This window comes from Gallus gallus, chromosome 2, assembly GCF_016699485.2.
Source record: "Gallus gallus isolate bGalGal1 chromosome 2, bGalGal1.mat.broiler.GRCg7b, whole genome shotgun sequence".
NCBI lineage: Eukaryota > Metazoa > Chordata > Aves > Galliformes > Phasianidae > Gallus > Gallus gallus.
The window spans coordinates 26,522,797-26,544,288 of NC_052533.1; the positions used below are offsets into that span (position 1 = coordinate 26,522,797).

Genomic DNA, 21,492 nt, shown 5'->3' on the forward strand with positions numbered 1-21,492 from the left:
GCCCAGGAAACGGTTGAATTTCTGGGCTGTGAGGGCACACTGTTGACTCATGTACAGCTGCCACCCACCAGTACCCTCAGTTCCTTTTCGGCAGGGCTGTGCTCTGTCCTTACATTGCCCAGCTTGTAGTGGTAGTGGAGGTTGCCACAACCCGGGTGCAAGACCTTGCACTTGGCTTTGTTTAACTTCAAAAGGTTCCCCTAGGCCCACTGCTGGAGCCTGTCCTGGTCTCTCAGAATGCCATCCCGTCCCTTGGGTGTTGTCCGCACCACACAGCTTGGGATCATCTGCAAACTTGCTGAGGGTCCACTGAATCCCACTGAGACTGTCACTGATGAAGATATTAAAGAGCATCGGTCCCAGTACTGACTCCTGAGATTTACAAGCAGTGAGTGAAATTCTTTAGTCAACAACCGGGTGGTTTAACCCCGGCTATCAGCAGGCAGGACAAAAGCCTGCAGGCCCAGCACGGGCCGTTGGGCAACTGGGGTTTGTAACCCAGGGGTCGGCCCCCGCACCTCGCGCACAGCCTGACGTGGGACTGCGGGGGGCGGCCGCGGCGAGGCGGGAGGAGGCTGACGGCGAGAGGCGCTAAAATGGGGGTGAAAGGGTGAGGAGGGGGAGGAGTGGAGGAACACCGAAAGGAGAAAAACGACGGGAGCGTGAATGAGCGGGGGGAGAAAGAGGAGTGAGCGGGAGCCGAGCGGAGCGTCCCGGCCATGGCGCGGCGGGCCGGGGGCAGCGGAGGGCCCCGCCTGCTGCTGTGGCTGTGGCTGGTGCTGTGCGGGATGCCGGGCGGCAGCGCCCAGTACTCCCGCGGGGCGGGCCGACCCCGCAGCTGGGGCCCGGCAACGGCCTGCAGCCCACGCTGCCTGCACGGCGGGCTGTGCCTCGGCAACGGCACCTGCCTCTGCTCCAAGGGCTACGAGGGCGAGCTCTGCCAGCACGGTAACGGCGGGGCGGGAGGCGGGGGGTAGGGCGCGAGAGAGGTGAGATGGCGGTGCTGTCTGTAGGTCACCTTTTGCCGCTGCATTGGCTTGTTTTTGTCGTTTTCTCTATGGACGTGTAAACTTCTCTGAGCAAGGACAGATGCATTTGAGGCTTGACTGCTGTCCAAACGTGAGGAACGTGAACTGATGTTTCTAGGTGGGATTAGTGAGACGAGTACTAAGGAAAAGCCAAAAACGTGTGCAGAAGGCAGGTTGCTCTTTGGATCCCTTGCTTATTCAGACTGTCGTGCTCATAAAAGCTTAGATCCCAGGTGTTACCTGGCCAGCAGTTGCTGGGATGTCCCACTGCCATGCTGGGAGGTGTGAAGCTGAATTAGGGTATAAAACTTGTTCCCATTGATGTGCACAACATGCTCGGGTTCTGATCCATGTCCTGAAAAGTTTAACTATAGAGTTCTGTGGCTAAAACTCAGTAACCAGGAAAAACTGCCTTGCTTTATATGCTGTATGAAGATGTGATGTAGTTGGTGTTGTATTTCATCTCGTTCTCAATGCTCTTCATCTGAAATGTAATTCTTTCAAACTTTGAAATGGGATGTGTGACAGGTGCGGCAAATTGCATTCAGTGGTGTAGGCATGGTAATGTGCTGCATTGATGATAATGAGCAGTGGGAATAGCTCTGCAGCATGCACCGCTACAAACACTTGTTGGATCCTAACCCTTTTGGCTTTGGAGATATGAAAGGTCAGAACTAGGGAGATTACCAGGCTGGTATTGAGGGAACCATTGAATGCCATCAATGCAGAAAGAAAAAATGGGGAGAAATCAGACATAATCCCTTGTTCTATCATAAAAAAACTTCTGAATTAACTTTTCTTACTCAAAAAAAAAGATGCAAATGAAAGACAAGGCACATCTAACTGTGTGTGTGTAGTGCTTTTTTTTTTAATGTGAATATCATGGTCTTGAAAGAGTGGGGCAAGAGTGGATGGAAAGGAGAAGATCTGTTCCATTATTCAAACAAGCAAACAAAAAGAAAAAGAGAACATTTTTGGGAAAAAAGTCTAATCTTTAAAATAGATGGTCTTCAAACTGTTATTTGAAGTTCTAATTGCAAGGTGAATGGACCCAATAATTTACACAGATCTTTGCTTAGTGCAGGTTTTGGAATAATTTCAGACATGGAATTGTATATCATGAATATAATGAAGGCAAAACGTTGAGCAACACTTTTTGTAGGGCTCATTCTCTCAGGTTGAGTGGGGTGCTTAGAGAAGAGTTTTTCTACTTAGCCTTCTTGCTCCAAGTGGGATTGCAGAGACAGGCGAGGCTGCATGTAGAAGTTCTGTTGGAGATTCTACCTATGAGCAGTCCTTGGATCTCTGGACACAGGTATTGTAGAATATTTCAGGTGCTTCTAGCATAACTTCTGTTATAGTGAGCAGCTGCAGATCAGGTTCTTCCCATTCACTGGAGATACAGTCAGGCTTGTTCTGGGGACGCAAAGAACAATTGCAGATATTTTGGCAAAGAGTGAAACCAGCATAAGGAAAAGATGTGCAGTTTGTAGGCTGTGGATTTCAGGATAGTATTTTTTCATCACAGCCGCAGTCCTGTGTTGAAATGCTTCCTGAAACCTTATGGAGAGTCTTCAGTTCTGTCCTATAAGTTTATATAAATACGTTGCTGTCCAAATGGTCACAGTTAGCCGATGAGAATAGTGTAGGGTCCCAGCACTGAATAATACACAACACTGTCTTTTTAGGATCTCATTGCTATTCTCTTGGTTTCTTTCCTGTTTCACACCAGTGATTCCTACTTGCTATGCTTTCTTCATGCTAGTGATACCAGATTTAACTGTTTGGTCTTCAGGACGGAGCCACTCTTTCTCTCTGTATGCAACTCCATAGTGATATTCTGATACTGCTACCATGTTGGTGTTGTGGGGAAAAAAAACAAATACAATAAATCTGTGAAATAACACAGAAATAGGATTTTTCTTAAATTGAGAGCTCTTGTGTGATAATTCCAGTGAACTTAAGTATCTGATAAAAAAGCTGTGTAGTGCTGAATGCTCAATGGTTCTTTCATATATGTCTGTGTCCTTTATTTGTGTGCAAGTACTCATTCTGCGGTTATTAATATGAAAAATCCTCTATTTCTCAACTGGATTTTGCCCTCACACTGCCACCAAGCAGTGGTCTTATTCACTGCTCATCTTTTTTCTCCCCTCTGTTTCAGAATTCTCACTCATCCAGGCAAAGGATAAGGCAGTGTGATGCGGAGAACTCATCTCGCACCTGCAGTTAATTCAGATGAGATTCTGAAACACATAGGGTCCTGGAATTTGGGTGTGAATAAACAAATGTTTTCTCAGAAAGCCCGTCTCATTGAGGAATGATTTAGGACTAGTAAAATGAGGGCTGTGTGTTGGGTAATTTATTTGCAGTCAGACTGGAATTCCCCTGAATTCTGCAAAACTGAGCTTACGCACAAGTTGTTTCTTCTTATCACCTCTTTTCTGCCCAGCTATTTCTTGCTTTAAATTATCAAAAGCTATCACAGTCCAGCTGTTTTCCTTTTACTTTTTAATATGGCCACATCTTCTCTCTGTTCTGTCTACGATACAAATTCTTCCTTAGTTTTGAGTGTTTAAAAGCTTCAAAATGGTGCTTTCTGTGCAGGGATACCCTGCACAATGTGGAATGGCAGAACAAATGTACTTTAGGAAATGTAAAGACAAACTGTGCATTTGGAGACTGAAAGAATGCTCATTTCTTACGTATTTTACCATTAGCTTCAGTAAGTTTCACCTAGGTTTGTTTTTTACTTTTCTTATAGCAACGTGTTATCCAAAATGCAAAAATGGTGGAGAGTGCCTGAGACCTGGAAAATGCCGATGTCCACCTGGCTATGGGGGCAGATACTGTCATAAGGGTGAGTAAAACAGAACAAGTGTTAGCATGGAAAGGCTCAAAGTTTGCAAACAGATTAAATGTATTTGGGAATTCTCAAATCCAGACTGTAATTTGCTCTGAAATAATGACCTTAATTCTCTAGACCCCTGACTTTACTGTCAAAAAATGCATGGCTTAAAGCATGGATGTTCAGCCCTTTGGCTTGCCTAGACCACATTCAGTGAGGAGGAATTGTCTTGGGCCACATATAAAATACATAGGTCTCTCTGAAAGTAATGCCTCCCATTTATTTCCACAGAAACTACAGTAGGTACAAAGAGCACAGTCACACTATTTGATAGGGGAAATTTTCAGCTACATAGTCACCACCATTAGCTATGCATTTTTGCTAGTGATGAACAAAAGCCTGCATGCAGTGCTTGTAAAAAATTTGCACCAGTGGAGATGACCCGCTGTCGCCACTGCTGAAACACACCACCCACCACCTCACCACACCCACATTCACTGTTTGGGTTCCATAAATCTTCAGCAAATGCTGGTGAATGTCAGTAGATGCCATTTCTTCACATGGTAGAATTCAGTGACACACCTTTGCTTCATACACACTTCCACGTCAGATGCAGTTTTGCCAGACTGCCCCTCTGCTGCCATCTGTCACATGGCAACAAATTTAAGGGAATATTGGAAGGTTCACCCTCTACTGCCATATCACCAACATCCACCTCTGATGTTGTTGGCCAACATAATAAAAGACATTACTTTCGGAGCAGCGTTTATATGTAATATAGCTAATGTATATGAACAAGAAACCATATTCCTTTTTTTAACATTTTTTTACATTTTTTTAAATTAAAACAGAAAAAGAGAGCAACAAAATCATAAAACTAGTGGGATACTTGACCTTGTTCTTGTGAAACTAATGCATCAGTCTGATTCAATGGCAGCGGCTGCAATTCTTAGTGAGTTCTCAAGGCGTTTGTCAGAAATTTTTGATGGAATTTTATTCTTATTGTGCTTCATCCTTGAAACAGTTGTTCACAAACATACGTACTGCCAAAAAGTGATGACATGAATATTGTGAAGGGAGGGATATTTTTTTCTGGTAAGAGAGATTTTATAAAGGTCTCATATATATAAAAAAAAAAAAAAGTGATCACATTTTTGAGTCAGATATCTGCTTGCATCTCAGCACACTTTGTTTGAAAAATTGCAGGTAATGTAGTTATGTTGACTGAAAATGGAGCTGCAACTATAGCAAAAAATTGATTATCTTTTCAACAATGTTAAACTCTATTCTCAAATTCCTTTACCAAAATGGAAAGCATGACTGCATAATTTTTGCTGTTTACAGAACTGTGTTTAGCTAATGTATCAAACTGCATAGAATTATTTGCCATGACTTGAGCTGGCACTGCAGTGCAGCCTCCCCATGTCCCAGTTTCAGCCCAGACAGTGCTGATTGCACACCAGTGTTTGGTTATTGATGAGCAATGAGTATTTGCCTGGGCCAGGCCACTCATCAGGGAAGAACCACTGCCATGATGGCTTATGGGGCATGGGGTGGCCCGTGGGTGGGCTGGGCCACGTGTCTGCGTGCTTGCAGGATAATGGTGTGCAGCATCTGTACTGAAATTTATTGGGAGAATTTGAGATAATTTTGACTCTTATAAATACAGTGTTGATGTGCTATGTGATATTCCATGTTTTAAATGCTGTTCAGTGATATAGCAGACTTCCTGAATAATAAGGTGGTTTGAATAGATGGATATTTCTGCACTAGGTGGCTGAAACTGGTATAGTATCTGTAAGATGGCAGTATTGAGGGCAAGCTGCTGAAGATGCACATAGCAAGGTATTGGTCATAGTACAAGATAATAGAGGTGAGGAGTTACAGAGACCAATTTTTATGGTTTTGTGAAGCCTAGTAAATATATGCACAGATTGGAAAGGGCAATCCAGGAAACACTGCTAAGTTAGGAACTTATCAGACTATTGATGATAACTCTTGAATTCTGGGATAAAAGGGAAAGCAAACTTGAAACAGTTTGAAGGCAAACCAGTGTAGTAGGCAAGATATTTCAAAGAGTGAAGGAGAAGAAATCATTGTTTTTATTTCAGCAAAAAAGCCTCTCCATGACTCCTAGAAACTTACCAGCAGTTCTCAGTGAAGAGGCAATGTTAAATTACAGAATCACAAAATTGTACAAGACCTCTAGAGACCATCAAGTCCAACCCCCAGATTATTTAGGCTGTTGCTAAGAACTTGATGAGCATTCCTTCAAACTGTGATCAGAGCAGCTGGAAGCACCTTGCTTTAGTCTGTTTATTCTTGATGTTTATCCTGTGGGCATTTGCTTTATTACCTTCCTAATGTGAAATAGCTACAAGAGTTTACATGGAGTGTAACCTCTTGGAGACTTGAGAAGGAACTTGACTAGATTCTGCAGCTCTCTGAAATCTTCTTGGGATGTTTGTAGGATGTGGTGTATTTTTTGAAGAAAGTATGACCTGAGTGTACCTAGCAAGGTAACATCTACATTTGCAGAACCACAAACTATAGCTCTGGGATGTTAAGGAGGTTGAATGGCAATTCAAATGCCACTGATAATACATTGATATAAAAATTGTTAACATTATAGAGAAATACAAAATATAATCTTCATCAGGAGACACTACCTTGTAACACAGTATTGTGTAATGCATTGAGAAATAACCTTTTATTTTGAGTAGACTTATCAGTACCGACAATGGTGGGGTAAACTGGTCAAGTTCATTTTCTAACAAAAGACTTCAAATATTCTTTTTATTTCTTAAAAGCCAACTTCAAGTGTAGGTCAGTGGGATCTGTGTAGCAGGGAGAACTTGACCTTTTCAGAGTAATCTGAATCAGAAGGAAGATGATAGGTTCTTAAACAGAGAAAGTAGAATAGGGATTTAGTTGGTGCTTGTGCTATAGGCTAGACTTGGATCTCTATCTGAGCAAATGTGCTACTGTTTCTGGTGGTGTCCCTGTGAGACAAAGGATGTGGTGGAATATGATGGTTTATAGCCTGTGCAAACTTCTTGTGAAGTGTAATGTGTTATTAAAAACAATAACTTCTGCTGTGTGATAGACAAACATGAAAGGGGCTCTGAAGAGCTTTTCTGCTTGTACTAGAGTTGACTCGTTTGCCCTTGAAGTTCAGCATTTGTACCAAAAAATCTGTTAGCTGAATTCATGCACATAACTTGTGGTAGAAGAAAGATTTAAACTTAGGTGTGAAGTATTGAGCAGACATTCTGACCGTTCGTTGTTATAATGAAGGATAGTTGTTTCTCTTCTATAAAGTGAAAAAGTTGTGTACATTTACATTCATTCTGTGAAAGGATGCATTTGATTGTACAGAACAGCGATTATGCCATGTTTCAAAGGCAATATTGCAGTCCACAGTTGATACTAATCATGCGTCTGGCATAAATAATGCTTACTTAATTAGGCCTTCAAGGCTTTGATATGTAGAACAATTCTGAAATGAGGAGGCTGACTTAGTTGGCCTTTAGTAAAGCACCACTTGACTGGATTGTAGTCAGAGTTTCATTTGTCAAAGTAATAATCCCCCTCTCTTCTTCCTCTTGTTATATGTAGGAACGGTCAGGAAATGAAATATGTGAATCCTTGACCACATATTACTGACTTATCAGCTCTGATTTGGCTAGATTGATAAGAATACGTGTCAGTAGTTGCTGTGATGTAGCTGCTCAGCTGTTGGTTCGCAGTTTTGGGGGGGGAGGTGGCAGTTGTGCCACCATGATAATCATGTTTGTTAGTACTCTCAGGTTAAGTGGCCAACAAACTCATGCTTAATTTTAACTACATTTTGAGTTGGCATGTGCTGGCACAGTTCTGCCATCCTTGCTAATTCCTAATGGAACTGTGCCTTGCTGAGAATAGTAAAAATTGTAGTCTTTACAGATGTGATAAGTAGATTGGCCAGCTCTGTACAGATAATTACTCAGTTACTTGTGCTGCTCCTGAATGTACTGTGCATGCTGTTTCTCTGCAGTAAGCTGTGAAGGAGGCTGTCAAAATGGTGGGGAATGCATCTCTGTCAATGGGGTTGTGAAGTGCCTTTGTGCTTCTGGCTGGACAGGATCAAGATGCCAGGAAGGTGAGTATTGACACTCACATGCTTCATCTCTACCACAGCTGATTGAAGTGCTAACAGTCCCTAAGCCCTGTGAGTAAGTCCTGATGGCAGCCTGATGAGACTCTAGTAGTAAAAACAGAAGTAATTTGCTGGATAGATCATTGAAGTAGTCTCAGTTTTTTTTGTCTCAGGACATATCAGTAAAAATGTAATGACAGTGACAAAACATTTTAAAAGGATTTAGAGGCTAATAGCTATGGAACATTGCATTATGGCAGAATCAAAGAACCTGCATTACTGGTATGTATTCAGAAAAAATATCATCAAATTATTCCACATTAAAGTGTGTGTATGTTAACATTTAAACTTAAATACTTACTTAGTACGTGTATATATGTATATATATATATTTTTAAAAAAATTATTATTTTTTTCATTTCCATGGTCCTGGAAATGCCTTCGGAGTAATACTAGTTGAGCATCTGACCTGGAATAAAATGTATTTTGCCATTTTGATTTATATCATTCTGAATATTTCATTCTGTCAGGATTCTTTTATATCAGTTTTATAAATCCTGCTCTCTTTCCCATTCTTTTCTTCTAGCAATTTGCCCTCAAGGTTGCCGGAATAATGGAGCTTGTGTGGCTCCTGGGATTTGTAGCTGTCCAGCTGGATGGGTCGGTGGAGCATGTCACTTAGGTAAATAACTTCTGACATTTTTCTTGTATCCCTTCTCTACTTGTTTGGTTTACACAGTACAGTGTTCAAATCTTCAGTGCCCAACAAAGCTGCTAGAAAAGTGTCTTAGAACAGCAAATGAGAAGTTCTTCTGCATACTGGGGATCTTATGCATATGCATCAGGAATAGATGGCTTTTTAGCTTTGTCAGAAAGACAGAACTTTTTCACCTCAAGTGACTTCAAATTCAGTTCTCGATTGTTGCCAAATTCCTTACTTTGAATACACTGTATTTCTGAAATACTTACTATAAACTGAGATTCCAGTCTAAAGAACTAAAAAACAGCCATTATAGAAATATAGAAGTTTAGAAACTTCAGTAAATTTTACAGACGTGGAGGACTGAAACTTGCTTCTCACTTTGAGGATAAATTGGGAGAAAGAACTCTAGATGTTTTTAAAAAAGCAAGAGAAAGTTGTCTGTGATCAAGGTTAGTACTGACTGACATTCCTACTGAGCAAGTACTTGCATTTCAGAAAATTACGATTCACAAAGCAGATGAAGGTTGTACAACCTTTAATCTGCTCAGAGCTGCATGGCCCTGCATGCCTATAACAGCACTACCCTGATGCTAAAGGTAATAGTCATGAGGCTGAAAAAATGAAAGTTTTTTGTTTGCTCTGTGGGACACTGAGAGATAACTCTCTTAACCATTGCTTTTGACCTGGATATGGTGGGTGCAAGGTCTTTGGTTTAATTCTTGCTGCATATGAAATATTTGTGTGGCTCAGTGAGTCCAAATTGGCTAGTATTAGTTCTTCTGCAATATGTACGTTGTCCAACAAACAAGAACAAATAAATACTTTAATGTTCCCATTTGATTGGGAAAATGTTTATTCTTTGTATTCAACAGTGTATTGAGATGGAAGGAGATATTAAAAGGTAAGTATGGGACATAGAAATTGCAGAATGTCTGGTTCTACTCCCTGCACCAGCCATAATGGTGAAAGTGTTCAGGTTCTTAATGTCAAAATAATGATTGTGCCTGAACCAGCTAAATCTTTTTCCAATTTGACCTTTCTTAGTAAAGGGGCTCCTAAGAAAATTGCAGCCCTCTTGTTTGTTATCTTGACTGTTGTATGGTGAGAGGGCACACTTATGGTTGTGTCTGCTTAGTTGACCATTGCCTTTCCAGTCTCCCACTCCTCCTAAGGAAGAATGGCAAAATGTAAGCAGCACCTAGGACATACAAACTGTTTGCATGTGGATAATGTGGATATGTGGATCCAATAACTGCCTTGAAGAAGTTTCAGCAGAAAGTTTTATTGTTCTCTATAGCAGAAATGCTAAGTCAGGGCTTGAACCAGTGATTGAGCACCTGGTGGGAAGGCAGGGCCAACCCAGGAGAACTCAGGTGCATGCAATGCTTCTGAGTGACTGGAGGGGTGGAGCCAGGATCCACCCCTTCCTAGGACTCATTTAAGGGTTGGCAGCAGAAGCAAAGATATCTTACTGGAGATTCTTGAGATCCCCCCTCTCCTCCTTTGTTTTTGTGCCTATGGCTGCTGCATTTGGGCTTATCCTCACTTGCTGCAGCCTGCAGCTCATTTTGCTACCCTGCTGTTATTGCTGTGCTTTCCATCACATTATAGCATTACATTCCATCACTCTCATGGAGACATCCATTTGAAAGACAGTCTGAACCTTAAAGAAGAACAGAAATGATAGTATTTTAAAAGGGGAGTGGAACACAAATAAGACTAGATGTACTGTGGCTGTATTCCAGTGAAGGCCATGAAGCTATAAATTGAGAAACATGGCTTTTTGGTTCTTCCGTTGTGGTTTTATTTATGCTGTCCCAGCATGGTCCACCAGGGAACAATTCTGTTAGTACAGTAAGGCAAAGAAGAAAAATGATCTTGTGTTGTGCAGAAGATGTACTGTGTCTGGTGTCTCATTTCAGCTGTATGTAAACTACCTTGTCAACATGGAGGAAAATGCATAGCTCCGAACGTGTGCCGATGTCGACTGCCCTACTCTGGTCTACAGTGCACAAAGAAAAGGAAGGAATGAAACAGCTTCAGCAAAGATAAGCTGCATTTTCTTCTTGTAACTCTTAATACAGAGATAAAATCTGGGGGAAGAGATAGGGAGGAACTTAAGCGATAACTAGTTGATGTCAGGTAGCTTTTTGTCTTTAGTATTCTGAGTAAATTCATTCCTCTATGAAAGAGGAGTATTGCTGATAGTAATAAAGCTGTTAAAAATATCCAACTGTATGTAGTGTATGATGCACTCTACTGTGTGTGTAGTGTATGTTTTTCTACTGTTCTCATTTTTCTTCATAATCAGAACTATTATGTCTTGGTTGATAGAGCTGACCTTGAAGTAAAATTTACTCTTCAAATAAAATGCTTCAGATCAGGTGTGTGCTCTTCTATCTGATTATTGTTTATATTTCAGACTGGAATTGTGTTTTATTAGCAATGTGCTTTTTTAAAAAATGCATGAAACAAAACCTCCTTAATTCATATCATCAGAAGGAGTTGTTAGTGCAAGTATAACTCATCTTTGTTAAGATGACACAGTTGAAAGCAGAAGCATGAAGTTTGCATCTTTCTGGAACATCAGCAAACTGCAAGGCATCAATAATTAGGATTTTGATCTGCGTATGCTTCCTGTCCCTCACCACAATCAGATTTGATCTTCATCAGTTATGCTTTAATTAAAAAAAAAAAAAAACAGAAGTACACATTCAGACAGTATCACTTTTACCTTCTGAAAGTTTAATCCATGCTAATACTCTAAAAGAGTCCTTATCTTGACCACTTTTACAATTGTAGTATCTGATCATTTCTCTGCTTCCAATTTTATTGCTTTTCCTTATCCAAGTAAGATAGGGAAATCTATATCTCCCTTCTAGAGATGTAGACATTGATGATTCATGTTCAAGATTGTGTCTGCTGGAGGAACATAGTGGGGGATCTATGGGCCTGCAGTGAGGAAGAGCCCTTCTTGCTGGAAATCACCTGCACAGAGGATGCTGAGGCTTCCCTCCTGGGTATTTTGGCATCATTTGGGTTTTGCAGCCTTCCGAGGGGGCTGCAGATTTGATTGAGACTTCAACAAGCATTATGCTATCTTTCATCTGTTCTGTTTCTTGAAAGCTACAGCACAGGAAGGCTTTGCCAAAACATGCAAGTTGAACCAGGCCAAAAATGTTATCCCTCTCCAAGGGAAAATGAGCTAGAAGGACATATTTTTTCCAAGGATGACAAACTAACAAATATTGTCTGGAAATAAAAGAAATGGGGCATTCATATTTACTGAAGTTGTCCAGAAACAAAGCATACTGAAGGCAGATGGAAGACATAGTAAGTAAGGCTGCTGTTTTCTTTTATGAAGTAGTTGCTGCTTTGTTTAGTTGAGAATTCTTTCTCCACCCTTGCTTCAGAGGCTGTTGTACTTGGTTCAGTTGAAACCTGCTAGAAGCCTCTCTCACGGAGATTTTGTTGCCAGGAATGTGGGACAGAACAAGAAGAATGTATTTTTTGGTGCTGCTTTTACTATGGTGCACTGGATGTTTCAGATGTGCTGGTGAAAAATGTGGTTTTCACAGATGGAACAAGATGACTTCCTCAGTACTTCTTGAGGAGGTTTTATGACAATGTAATTCTGCGTCTCTATCACAGCTCACTATGGTAATCAAGCAAAAATTTAGAAATTCAGAAGTTGAGCTGAATACCTTAAATGAAATGCTAGTTGCAGGGCAGTGAGTGAAAGAAATAAATGGCATCAGCCCCAAGATTTCAGAGCAAATGAGCAGAAATATGCAAATGAGAGGAGGCACAGTATCTCAGCATTGTTCCTGGAGAGCCTGACTTTCAATAGTAACGTGCCAAACGTGACAACAGTGATTGGAACCTGAGATGTATTATAGGCATATAAGACAAAGGCCTGTGAAGCAGACCTGTGGTTGGTGTGTCTCAGCAGGCCAGAACAACTGCTAATTTAAATAGTTACCTGTTTAGAAGTAGTTAAAATGAACAAAGCAGTAGTTTGATGGAACACACCAGAAGTGAGAGCGTATTTTAGAAACAGCTTGGATGTAGCACCATCTACTGGCTGAAGGGTTTGCTGTGGGTTTTTTTCCTTCTGTTTTTAAGAAAATCCATTTAAATCTCTACAATATTTTTAGTAAGTGTCCTTGTTATTTCAAAGTCGAGCATAATCATGATGTATTATAAATGAGATCCAAATGATTGTTTCCAGAGTTGCATGTGTGTCTCTGTAAAGGGCTGGCAGTGTTCATTCTCTTTTGTTTGTTTCTCCATTCCCTCCCACTCACTGGAAGGCTGAACATGCTTGCCAGTTACAGCATGCTGTTATGGGGGGCTAGGAGTATCTCCTGATGAAAAGGTAATCTTGCATACAGAACAGGTTATTTATTTATTAGAGCTAAGCATACCACCTTATACAGATATTCTGATTCTCATTAAAGTGACTGAGAAAATTGTAAGGAAGGTGCACTGGTTGTATTTCTAATATTCTGTCATTTTAAGAGTACAAATGGAAGGGTGAGAAGTGTTTGTTTCTTATGTAATGTATAATTTACCATTTAAATTTTATATTCCACAATCAGTGGTTGTACCAAGAGTGGAGTTACTTCGTTCACTTTAATCAAATATTTTTTTCTTAACTGAGCTATGATAAGGAGTTGAATGAATTAACCCAACTATGCCACGCGCTGCCTTCTTAGAAGAGAAACAGCATAAATCTCTTTAGTCATTGAAAACCTCTTCTAACCTCTGTATATTACCCTGGTGTTAATGCCTAACCGAGAATTTAAACATTGGGTTTTCTCATTTGGGCAAGTAGTGGAATAGATATATCCTATTTGACAAGAAGGTAAAGCTTTTATACTCATATACGCTAGAATTGCATTGATTATTCTTCAAGGGTTTGCTTTTGTTAGATGGAAATGCAAACTCACTTTCTGTTCTCAGCTATGATAATATTAACACTTGTAAAAAAAGAGTGAAACTTTCAGATGTGGCCATTTTATTTTATTTTTTTAAATTTTGAAATCTTGGGTAATATGGATGTAGATGTAGGAAGGTAAGTCCTTGCTAAGGTCTGTAGTTTCTTCAGTGATATGGGTGACTACTTCCTTCAAAATTACTCATTAAACGGCATTTTAAATATCGTGAGCAATATTTAATCTGCACTTAGGAAAAGAACTTCTGCTGGCCTGCAGAGCAATTTTGGTAGAGTCAGCGGGCCTACATAGTTACTTTCAGTCTATAAGGAAATCGTGCAACAAAATTCAGTGAACAATACTCTTGTACGCCATATTGATTCAAGTTACCTTTTGCTGCTCCACATTTTCTCTGCCAACTGACTCTGTTCATACTGATGGAAAGACTCTGTATGTACACTATAACAATGATTTACTTACGTGAAAACCTTGTCCTGTTAATGCAACTTTTCCAACATGCTAAGAATCAGCGTAAGAGACTTCAGCTTGGCACAAGTTACCCTGCAGCAGACCGTCATCCCCCGTTCCAAGCCCCCAGACTATTTTTGGCCTCCTTTCTGATTGTGCTATGCAATTTTAGAACATTTTTTTTTTTTACCAGTGTATAGAAACTCTGCAACTTCCGCTGACTAAGTTGCTGTAAAACTGAGCAGCATTACTGCATTGTTGCAATATGCTTTCTAGTTACATTCAGTAAATACTATTTCATGTATGATGGACAGTAGTAACAAAAGTTTCACATAATAAGAGGGAAATTTTGAAGTATGTGTCCTTATGCCTGTACTAGTAATTTTCCTGCTTTGTGTGCTTAAAGGAACACAGCATAGCTTGGCACCAAGCTTTTAACTAGTGTAGCAAAAGTCTGGATGTGCTTTTCTTCACTCAGCTTGCATTTGGAAGATGTAAAAGAAGTTATTTCTGCCTTCAGCAACAATGAAAATCAGTGGGAAATACTAGAAGTTATTATTTAAAACCCTTTATTCAGCCTAAAATCCTAGAAGGGCATTTGTGTTGGTTCAGTTTTGTGAACAGAGGGTTGCGCAAAGTCATTAACCAAAACACTGTTCCTGGCACCTCATCCTTGAGAGCACCACCTCTGTAGCTAAATGATGCATGGAGTGGGGGCTGTTACAAAATGAGCTTATGGAATATCAGCCCGCAGTTAAAAAATATTGTGTATTCAAGACTTCAGCCTGAGGCATCAGTTCCAATAGCTGGTCAGGTTTTGTTCATAGAGTTCTTTGTGAGCTGTGAGAAAGGAAACAGTTCAAGTGAAGCAGGTTTTAAATAATAGAACAGTTCTCAACACATCTGGCTATCAGCCACCTGGATGCTGGATTAAAAATAAAAGCCATGGAGCCACTGAAACTTAAAATGCAAGTGGAAGATTGAAACCATTTCTGAAATACACACCAGAATTATCATTCTGAAATGGTGCTGAGCTCTGAAAATGCCAATTTGCTTTGCAGAACGGATTAAGAGGGCTATGGAAAGGTAAGGAGAAATGTAAGCTCCCGAAAGCTCTTACAGCTCTGAGTGGCAGTTGGCATCCCACAGTGGCAGAAAATGGCAAAAGGAATAGGATTTTCTTTCTATTCAGAATTAGTACGTATAAATGGGATATGGTTCATGAGATTAAAAATAATGAGGCTTATTTTTTTTCTTGTAAGAAAAACAGTCCACAGCCCAAAATGGTAAATTCACATGCTTAGCTGAAAGGGAGTTTTGTGTCTATTACCAGAACTCATTTGCTGAAGGAGAGGCAGAAGGAGGAAGGAAGCTTAAAATAAACTGGAGTTTCATTTGTTCCAAAACTGTCTTGCTGCTGGTTGGTGATAATAATTGGTTGGAGCGATAGGTAATGGAAGAAGCACCCATATGGACTGCTTACAAATACTTTCTGAGAAGATGTATACAGATGTCATGATGTGCAGCAAACTCCCACTCTTACCAGCTCTTATTTTGAGGTTCAGCACGGGATCTCTGTGGGTCAAACACTGTCACATTTCTCTAAGAAACATTATTTTCTCGCCTTTCCAAATGCCATTTCAAAACAGGGGCATGAAAGAGTCTTACAGACACAGCAGTCATTCTGTACTTGCATGCACACATGTGAAGGTAAGTAATGAAGAGTCAGAATCTGGCTGCTGGATACAAAGGCCTGCCACAGATAAACCAGAGTTAGTCTGCTGCTGGTTGACTGTTAATGAGCCATACAGCCCTGCCTGCACTACTACTGAAGTCTTGTTTTAGGCTATCCCTCCTTCCTCACTACCAAGCACACAAATGAAAATACAAGCTGAAAAAAAGAACTTGTGCTCTTCCTTCAATATGCTTCCAAATAATACATATGTGAACAATGTTTAAAAACAGAATGTACAATTCCCAAGTGATTATGTGCTGTCTACTTTCCTAGAGGTGCTCAGCAGATAGTACAATCTTCATCACACGTAGTCCAGTTGACACCATTAACAGACTGTGGAATTCTGGGTTTGCGTGATCTATGAAATCTCTGGTGAAGAATCAGAGGCTCTGAGGTAGCTGAGAATTGTAGAAACATACATGTTACAATGACTACAAGTTTGTTGTATTGAAGCTCTTCAAAAATTCCCAACTAACATGAATTTTTAAAAAATATTCTGAATATTCTCTTCACTTAAATAAGATCTGTGAATGCCTTCAAACTTCTTGCTATTTTCAAGCGTCACAGATCCATGCAGCATTTAATTGATACGCTTCCTTTCTTCAACCACGACGTCTTTGTACCTGGGAAGGAAAAATAAACAAATATAATAGATGAACTTATTTAAGGATCAATTTTAATGGATCTCTGCTTTCCTGATATGAAGAAACACAACATAAAGTTCAGGTTGTGCATAAAGCTTGTTTGTTTACTTGAGAAAGAAAATGTGCCATTTTCATCAGTGAGAGATATAGCACTGTCCGACTGATCAGCAATGTATTTTCTGGAGTAAGAAAAAAATGCTGATGCTTTGAAGGATGTATTTATGCAAATACTTAAATCTAAATTATTTCCTTTGTTATTATGCATTTTGGAAATCCATGCAACAAACATTACAGTTTTATCTTTACAGTGTTTGTGATGTATAGTTCTATATTTTCCAGGTACATAGGAGCAGTTATTTACTGTTCTGATTTCTTACATGTATTTACCCCATCTTTGGCAAATTATCTGATACCTAACTGAAGATGTTAATGGCACTGTATGTTGTACATGATAAAGCAAAAAAAAAAAAAAAAAATGAACTGGGAGAAATTAACGCTTGGATGAAAGTAAAAATCTGTTGCTTTTTTTCCTGTTTTTTAACTGTTCCTCACTAAAAAAAATCTGCATAGCTAGAAGTCACAGTATAGATTTTGCATTAAAAGGCTCTGTGGCGAAGTACTAAAAAGAAAGGAAATGGGAAAGATAGATTACATTGTTTTGGTTGCTGCACGAGACCAAAGAGCAGAATGGTTTTTAAAAGAAAACAGTGTAAACATTAACAGTTGCATGTAATTAAAGACAAATGTAGAGGAATAGTACCAGCAAGCAGTGCCGAAATTAGGTATGTTCCAACTCCTTAAGTGAATTCTGCATCCTAAAAATATCAAAATCTGCTGAAACTAAAAGGAGAATCGTTGATGATGCAGAGAAAAGTAGAACAGTTTCTACTTCAAAAGTTGCAAAACACTGGTAATAATATTTAATTAAATAACTTCAGTGAAAGATAGTCAGTGCTCAAAGTTACACTTGGTGATAAGAAATGTTTGCATGAAATGGGGATGCACTGAGTGACAGTGTAGCCAGGTAGGTAGATAAAAAAATATTAGGGCTTGACCTGACATTGCCTGAGAAAGTCAATAGTGGGATACTCCTCCCCAAAATGGGGCTGTGCTCTAGAAAAGAGTAATGATTGAAGTCATTCCCAAACTGGCTGCAGCAGGAAAAGAAACAACGTAATTAGAAACAAAGGAAATTTACTTCAGGTGTTGGGAAAAATTCTCAAAGTACTGGAATGAGTAAAATAATAGAATAAGTCAGGAATTTTAGGACTTTTCCCTCACTGGAGACTGCAGTGAAAAAACAAGACAAAACACTCCTTGGTGTGTTTGGTGCTGCTTTTCTGGACAAGTGGACTAAGCAATGGCTTCCAAATTGCCACATTGGTAATGGCATCTTGACACTGCAGTTACCTGAACTTTCTTCCCACAGAGGACTCCAGTATAACCAGGACGGCAGGAACACACATTAGGTGACACGCACTTGCCTCCAAACAGGCACTTCTGATTGCACACAGCTAGAACGAGAGGGATATGTGGCTTTAGTTATCTAATTACTCAGTGAAGGAAGCTTCACAGTCATGTGGAGCCAACAATACTCTTGCCTATCCCATCTCCATATACAAAGATGCAGATGTAATATGGGAGCATGCTGACAAAATAAATGAGATAGAGAGAGGGACATGAGTAAGGTGTGTTTAAAAGCAGTGCGTAGCAATGGTCTCTCAGGGCTGCTGCAGCAGCATATCATCTATCCATTGCATACATGATCTCAGACCATCTTTTTCTAGAGAGCTTCAGAATGGGCCTTTAACATAGATTTGTGCTAAAATAAGCTAAGGTACAGGACTTGCAGGTATTGCACATTTCTGCAGCAATCTAAACTATGAAGAAACAAAAAGTTTACATTGTAGGCCACATCATTCTTACGTGTTTGACACTGGATTCCTTCCCACTGTGGAGGACAATGACACGTACTTGGTCCAATGCACTCTCCACCGTTCTTACATTCCTGAAGACAGACTGCTGCACAAAAACCATCACCACAAAGTTCAGTTATATCTGAAGTGATTACTTTTTATCTACATTTGAGGATGCTCACTAGTTGCTGACTGCTTTCTACACAAAAGAGTCACATCGTCTTCACTAAAACCCCAAGATCAACAGAATGTTAGAGAACCAGAAACACAAAGGCTTGCAGTCATTGCATGCACTGAGATGTTCTGATACAACAGTCAGCTACAGAAGCCTGAAATATTAAGTCTGCCACTACATGGGTGGGTTTTTTTTTTCCAAGTTTACCTTTCCAAAATCTGAACCTCTGGGAAAGATCTTTCTGTCTGTCATACAACTTAACTCACAGAGAATCAACTCATGAATATTTGATCTTAAGTTATTTTCTATGAACCATTTTTTCTGCACATTCTCTGTTTATTAAACCATTCTCTAGAACACTATTATTTCTCATTGATTAACAGATTTTATGATGATGAAATCTCTTCTCCATAGAGTCCAAAAATATCTAACTCCTGTCAATATGGCTGATTTTTTTTTCAATGGAACTTTCCAATTATTACAAAAAATAACACAGGGAAAATTGTTTTTCATCCACGCCATCATGCATCTCACTGTCCATATCAGTATCTGAGCCTCAGGTGGGGTGATATGACAGACACTCACGTTTTATCTATTATATTTCTACCATCCATGCTCATGCTGATTTTCACATAAACTGTGCCTTTATCCAAGCTGCCACATTTCATTTACGTGCCATCTATAATTTCATCAAGATACAACGCAATCCACAGCTGTGCTTCCATCACAGTCCTATTTTTATCTTTCCTAGAGAATTTATGCCCATTGCATTTTCTATTCCAATCATTTCCCACTGTTTCCACAGCTTTCCAATGTTTCACTGTAGTTCTTTTTCTGTGATATCTTTTTTTTATGTCCTATAGTACAAACTGAAATTCTTTCTGTTCATTGACCCAGTTCTTTGCAGCTGTATGTATTCAAAAGTACAGATGCATTTTATTTAGACAAGAGTGGAGAAAGAAACAGAAATATATGTCATTCAAGAATTAAAAGGATATTTTGGTCTCATGATTTAGCCTGAGCTGCATGGTATTAGTTCTCCATTCTACATTTTGCTGCCAAGTTACAGATCACTGTTTGTCAAAGTGTGTATATTTAAGAGTTCTTTGTCACTAACTTAATATTATGTGTTGACAGAGCTGTCCTTTGACCATACATTACTTTCGAGGCATGGTTCTCCTGTTAACTACATGATACTTACGTGTGTTACATTTTTTTCCACTCCACCCTGAAGGACAAGAGCAAACATTGGGCTCTACGCATCTTCCTCCATTCATGCACGTTGGCTCACAGACACCTTAAATTCAGAAACGTGCTGGTAAATATTTTTTAATGGTTTACTTTTATTTATTGGTTACTTTCATATTCTGGAAGGATTTTAACACTAGCTTACTTTTTTCACATCTTCTGCCTGTGTAACCTTCAGGACAAGTACAAATGTTGTTTCTCATGCAGTGGCCACCATTCTTGCAAGGCGGCCTGCAGACAGCTAAAAGATATAAAGGAGAAAGGCTGTTGTTTGCTTTTGCAACATACTTCCAGGAAATTAGTGCAACACTAAAATCCTGATAGTGCCAAACATCGATATAAACTACCAAGCCTGTCTAGCAAAAATCATATTAGTGGATTTATTACATCAATAGCAAATACAGAATAAGATAAGAATGTGTCAAGGTTGGCAAACGTATGTCTATACAAGTGACCAGACTATATAATATACAATGCAGCTGGTCAAGTGGCTGAACACTGCTTAAGAGTTGAGTGCAAGACAGAGAAAGCAAATTTTTAGTATCTCTTCTTGAACATCGATTCAATCAGCCATAAAAGCTTTACATATATATGTTTATGTTGTACGCTACTTCTCTGAAGACTTGATTATGAAATCTGTCTCAAGCTTAACAATGCTTTCTTACTGATTATCTCATAATGACAGGAAATAGGAGGAAAAAAAAGATTACCATTCTGACACCGGGCTCCATAAAATCCATGTGGGCAGAGGCAAACACCTGGCTTAGTACAGGAACCACCATTGAGACATACAGGGTCACACATCGCTGCACAAACAGGGTGAGGAAAAGTGAGAACCATGACAACAAAATGAAATCCATAAAATATCTACTTCTGTTGCAAGGACTGCGATTAAATGCCTCAGATGAGTTCAGATTATGCTATTCACTTAAAATCTCTACCCAAAAATCTGAGATCGGTATTCTAGAGCTGCTACTTGGCATCAGAACAAGCATGCAGAGACAAGAGAGGGGGTGTGGGGGCACCCCAGCATTAAGCAGCCACCCAGTGCTGCTGTCTGAGCCACATGGTTACAAATTTCAGATTATGAGAGGCCTCTCAGGAACGTGGAACTTGCAGGAGTCCACAGTGGGGTCTGTCCCCTGTTACCTGTACTGCACGTTGGTCCATACCATCCAGATTTACACTGGCAGATGTCTGGAGTGAGACATTCACCGCCATTTTCACAGTGTCTGTTGCAAATCACTACCATCCATCCGTCAAAGAGGGAAAAAAAAATATGTTACAATTTATCCTTCATCCATTTTTCAGTTCTTTCCCAGATATTAACACTGGAAATTACACACAATATCACTAGTGGAAGAAGAATTGCTGAATAGATTGATCCTATCTCAAACCCAGAAAGAGGTTGCACTACAGGTATATGAAACATCCTTCCATGCAATTACTCATGATTCGGTTTTATTTAGTGTTAGCAAACTATGATATCTAGGAAAACGAAATCCAAGATTATATGTTCAGATTACATGATGGATTTGATAGACTCCAAGAAAGTTCAATCAGGTATCCATCACTTCAACAAGCGTAGACGTATGGTACTATTTCAGGTTCAACAAACTCCATGTTTCCATGTTCCTATTCAAAACTTAAAA

The 21,492-nt window shown here is 39.7% G+C and overlaps 2 protein-coding genes across 2 annotated transcripts in view; one reads left to right on the plus strand and one right to left on the minus strand.

Moving 5' to 3' along the window:
* The first annotated feature begins 672 nt into the window (after positions 1–672).
* On the plus strand, positions 673–11,102 carry LOC395159 (Schwann cell-specific EGF-like repeat autocrine factor). Its single transcript, NM_204498.3, has 5 exons — positions 673–948; positions 3,793–3,888; positions 7,913–8,017; positions 8,601–8,696; positions 10,640–11,102. The coding sequence occupies exons 1-5, from the start codon at positions 720–722 to the stop codon at positions 10,747–10,749; spliced, it is 636 nt and encodes a 211-aa protein (NP_989829.1). The 5' UTR covers positions 673–719; the 3' UTR covers positions 10,750–11,102.
* A 4,925-nt stretch (positions 11,103–16,027) lies between these two features.
* The window catches only part of VWDE (von Willebrand factor D and EGF domains), a 39,993-nt gene continuing 34,528 nt past the window's right edge, over positions 16,028–21,492 (minus strand). The window contains exons 24-30 of the mRNA XM_025147365.3: positions 20,990–21,085; positions 20,551–20,646; positions 19,986–20,081; positions 19,794–19,889; positions 18,428–18,523; positions 17,912–18,015; positions 16,028–16,480 (exon numbers count right to left, since the gene is read on the minus strand). Coding sequence (XP_025003133.2) covers positions 16,460–16,480; positions 17,912–18,015; positions 18,428–18,523; positions 19,794–19,889; positions 19,986–20,081; positions 20,551–20,646; positions 20,990–21,085 — 605 coding nt within the window. The 3' untranslated portion in view covers positions 16,028–16,459. The remainder of the gene's footprint in view (positions 16,481–17,911; positions 18,016–18,427; positions 18,524–19,793; positions 19,890–19,985; positions 20,082–20,550; positions 20,647–20,989; positions 21,086–21,492) is intronic.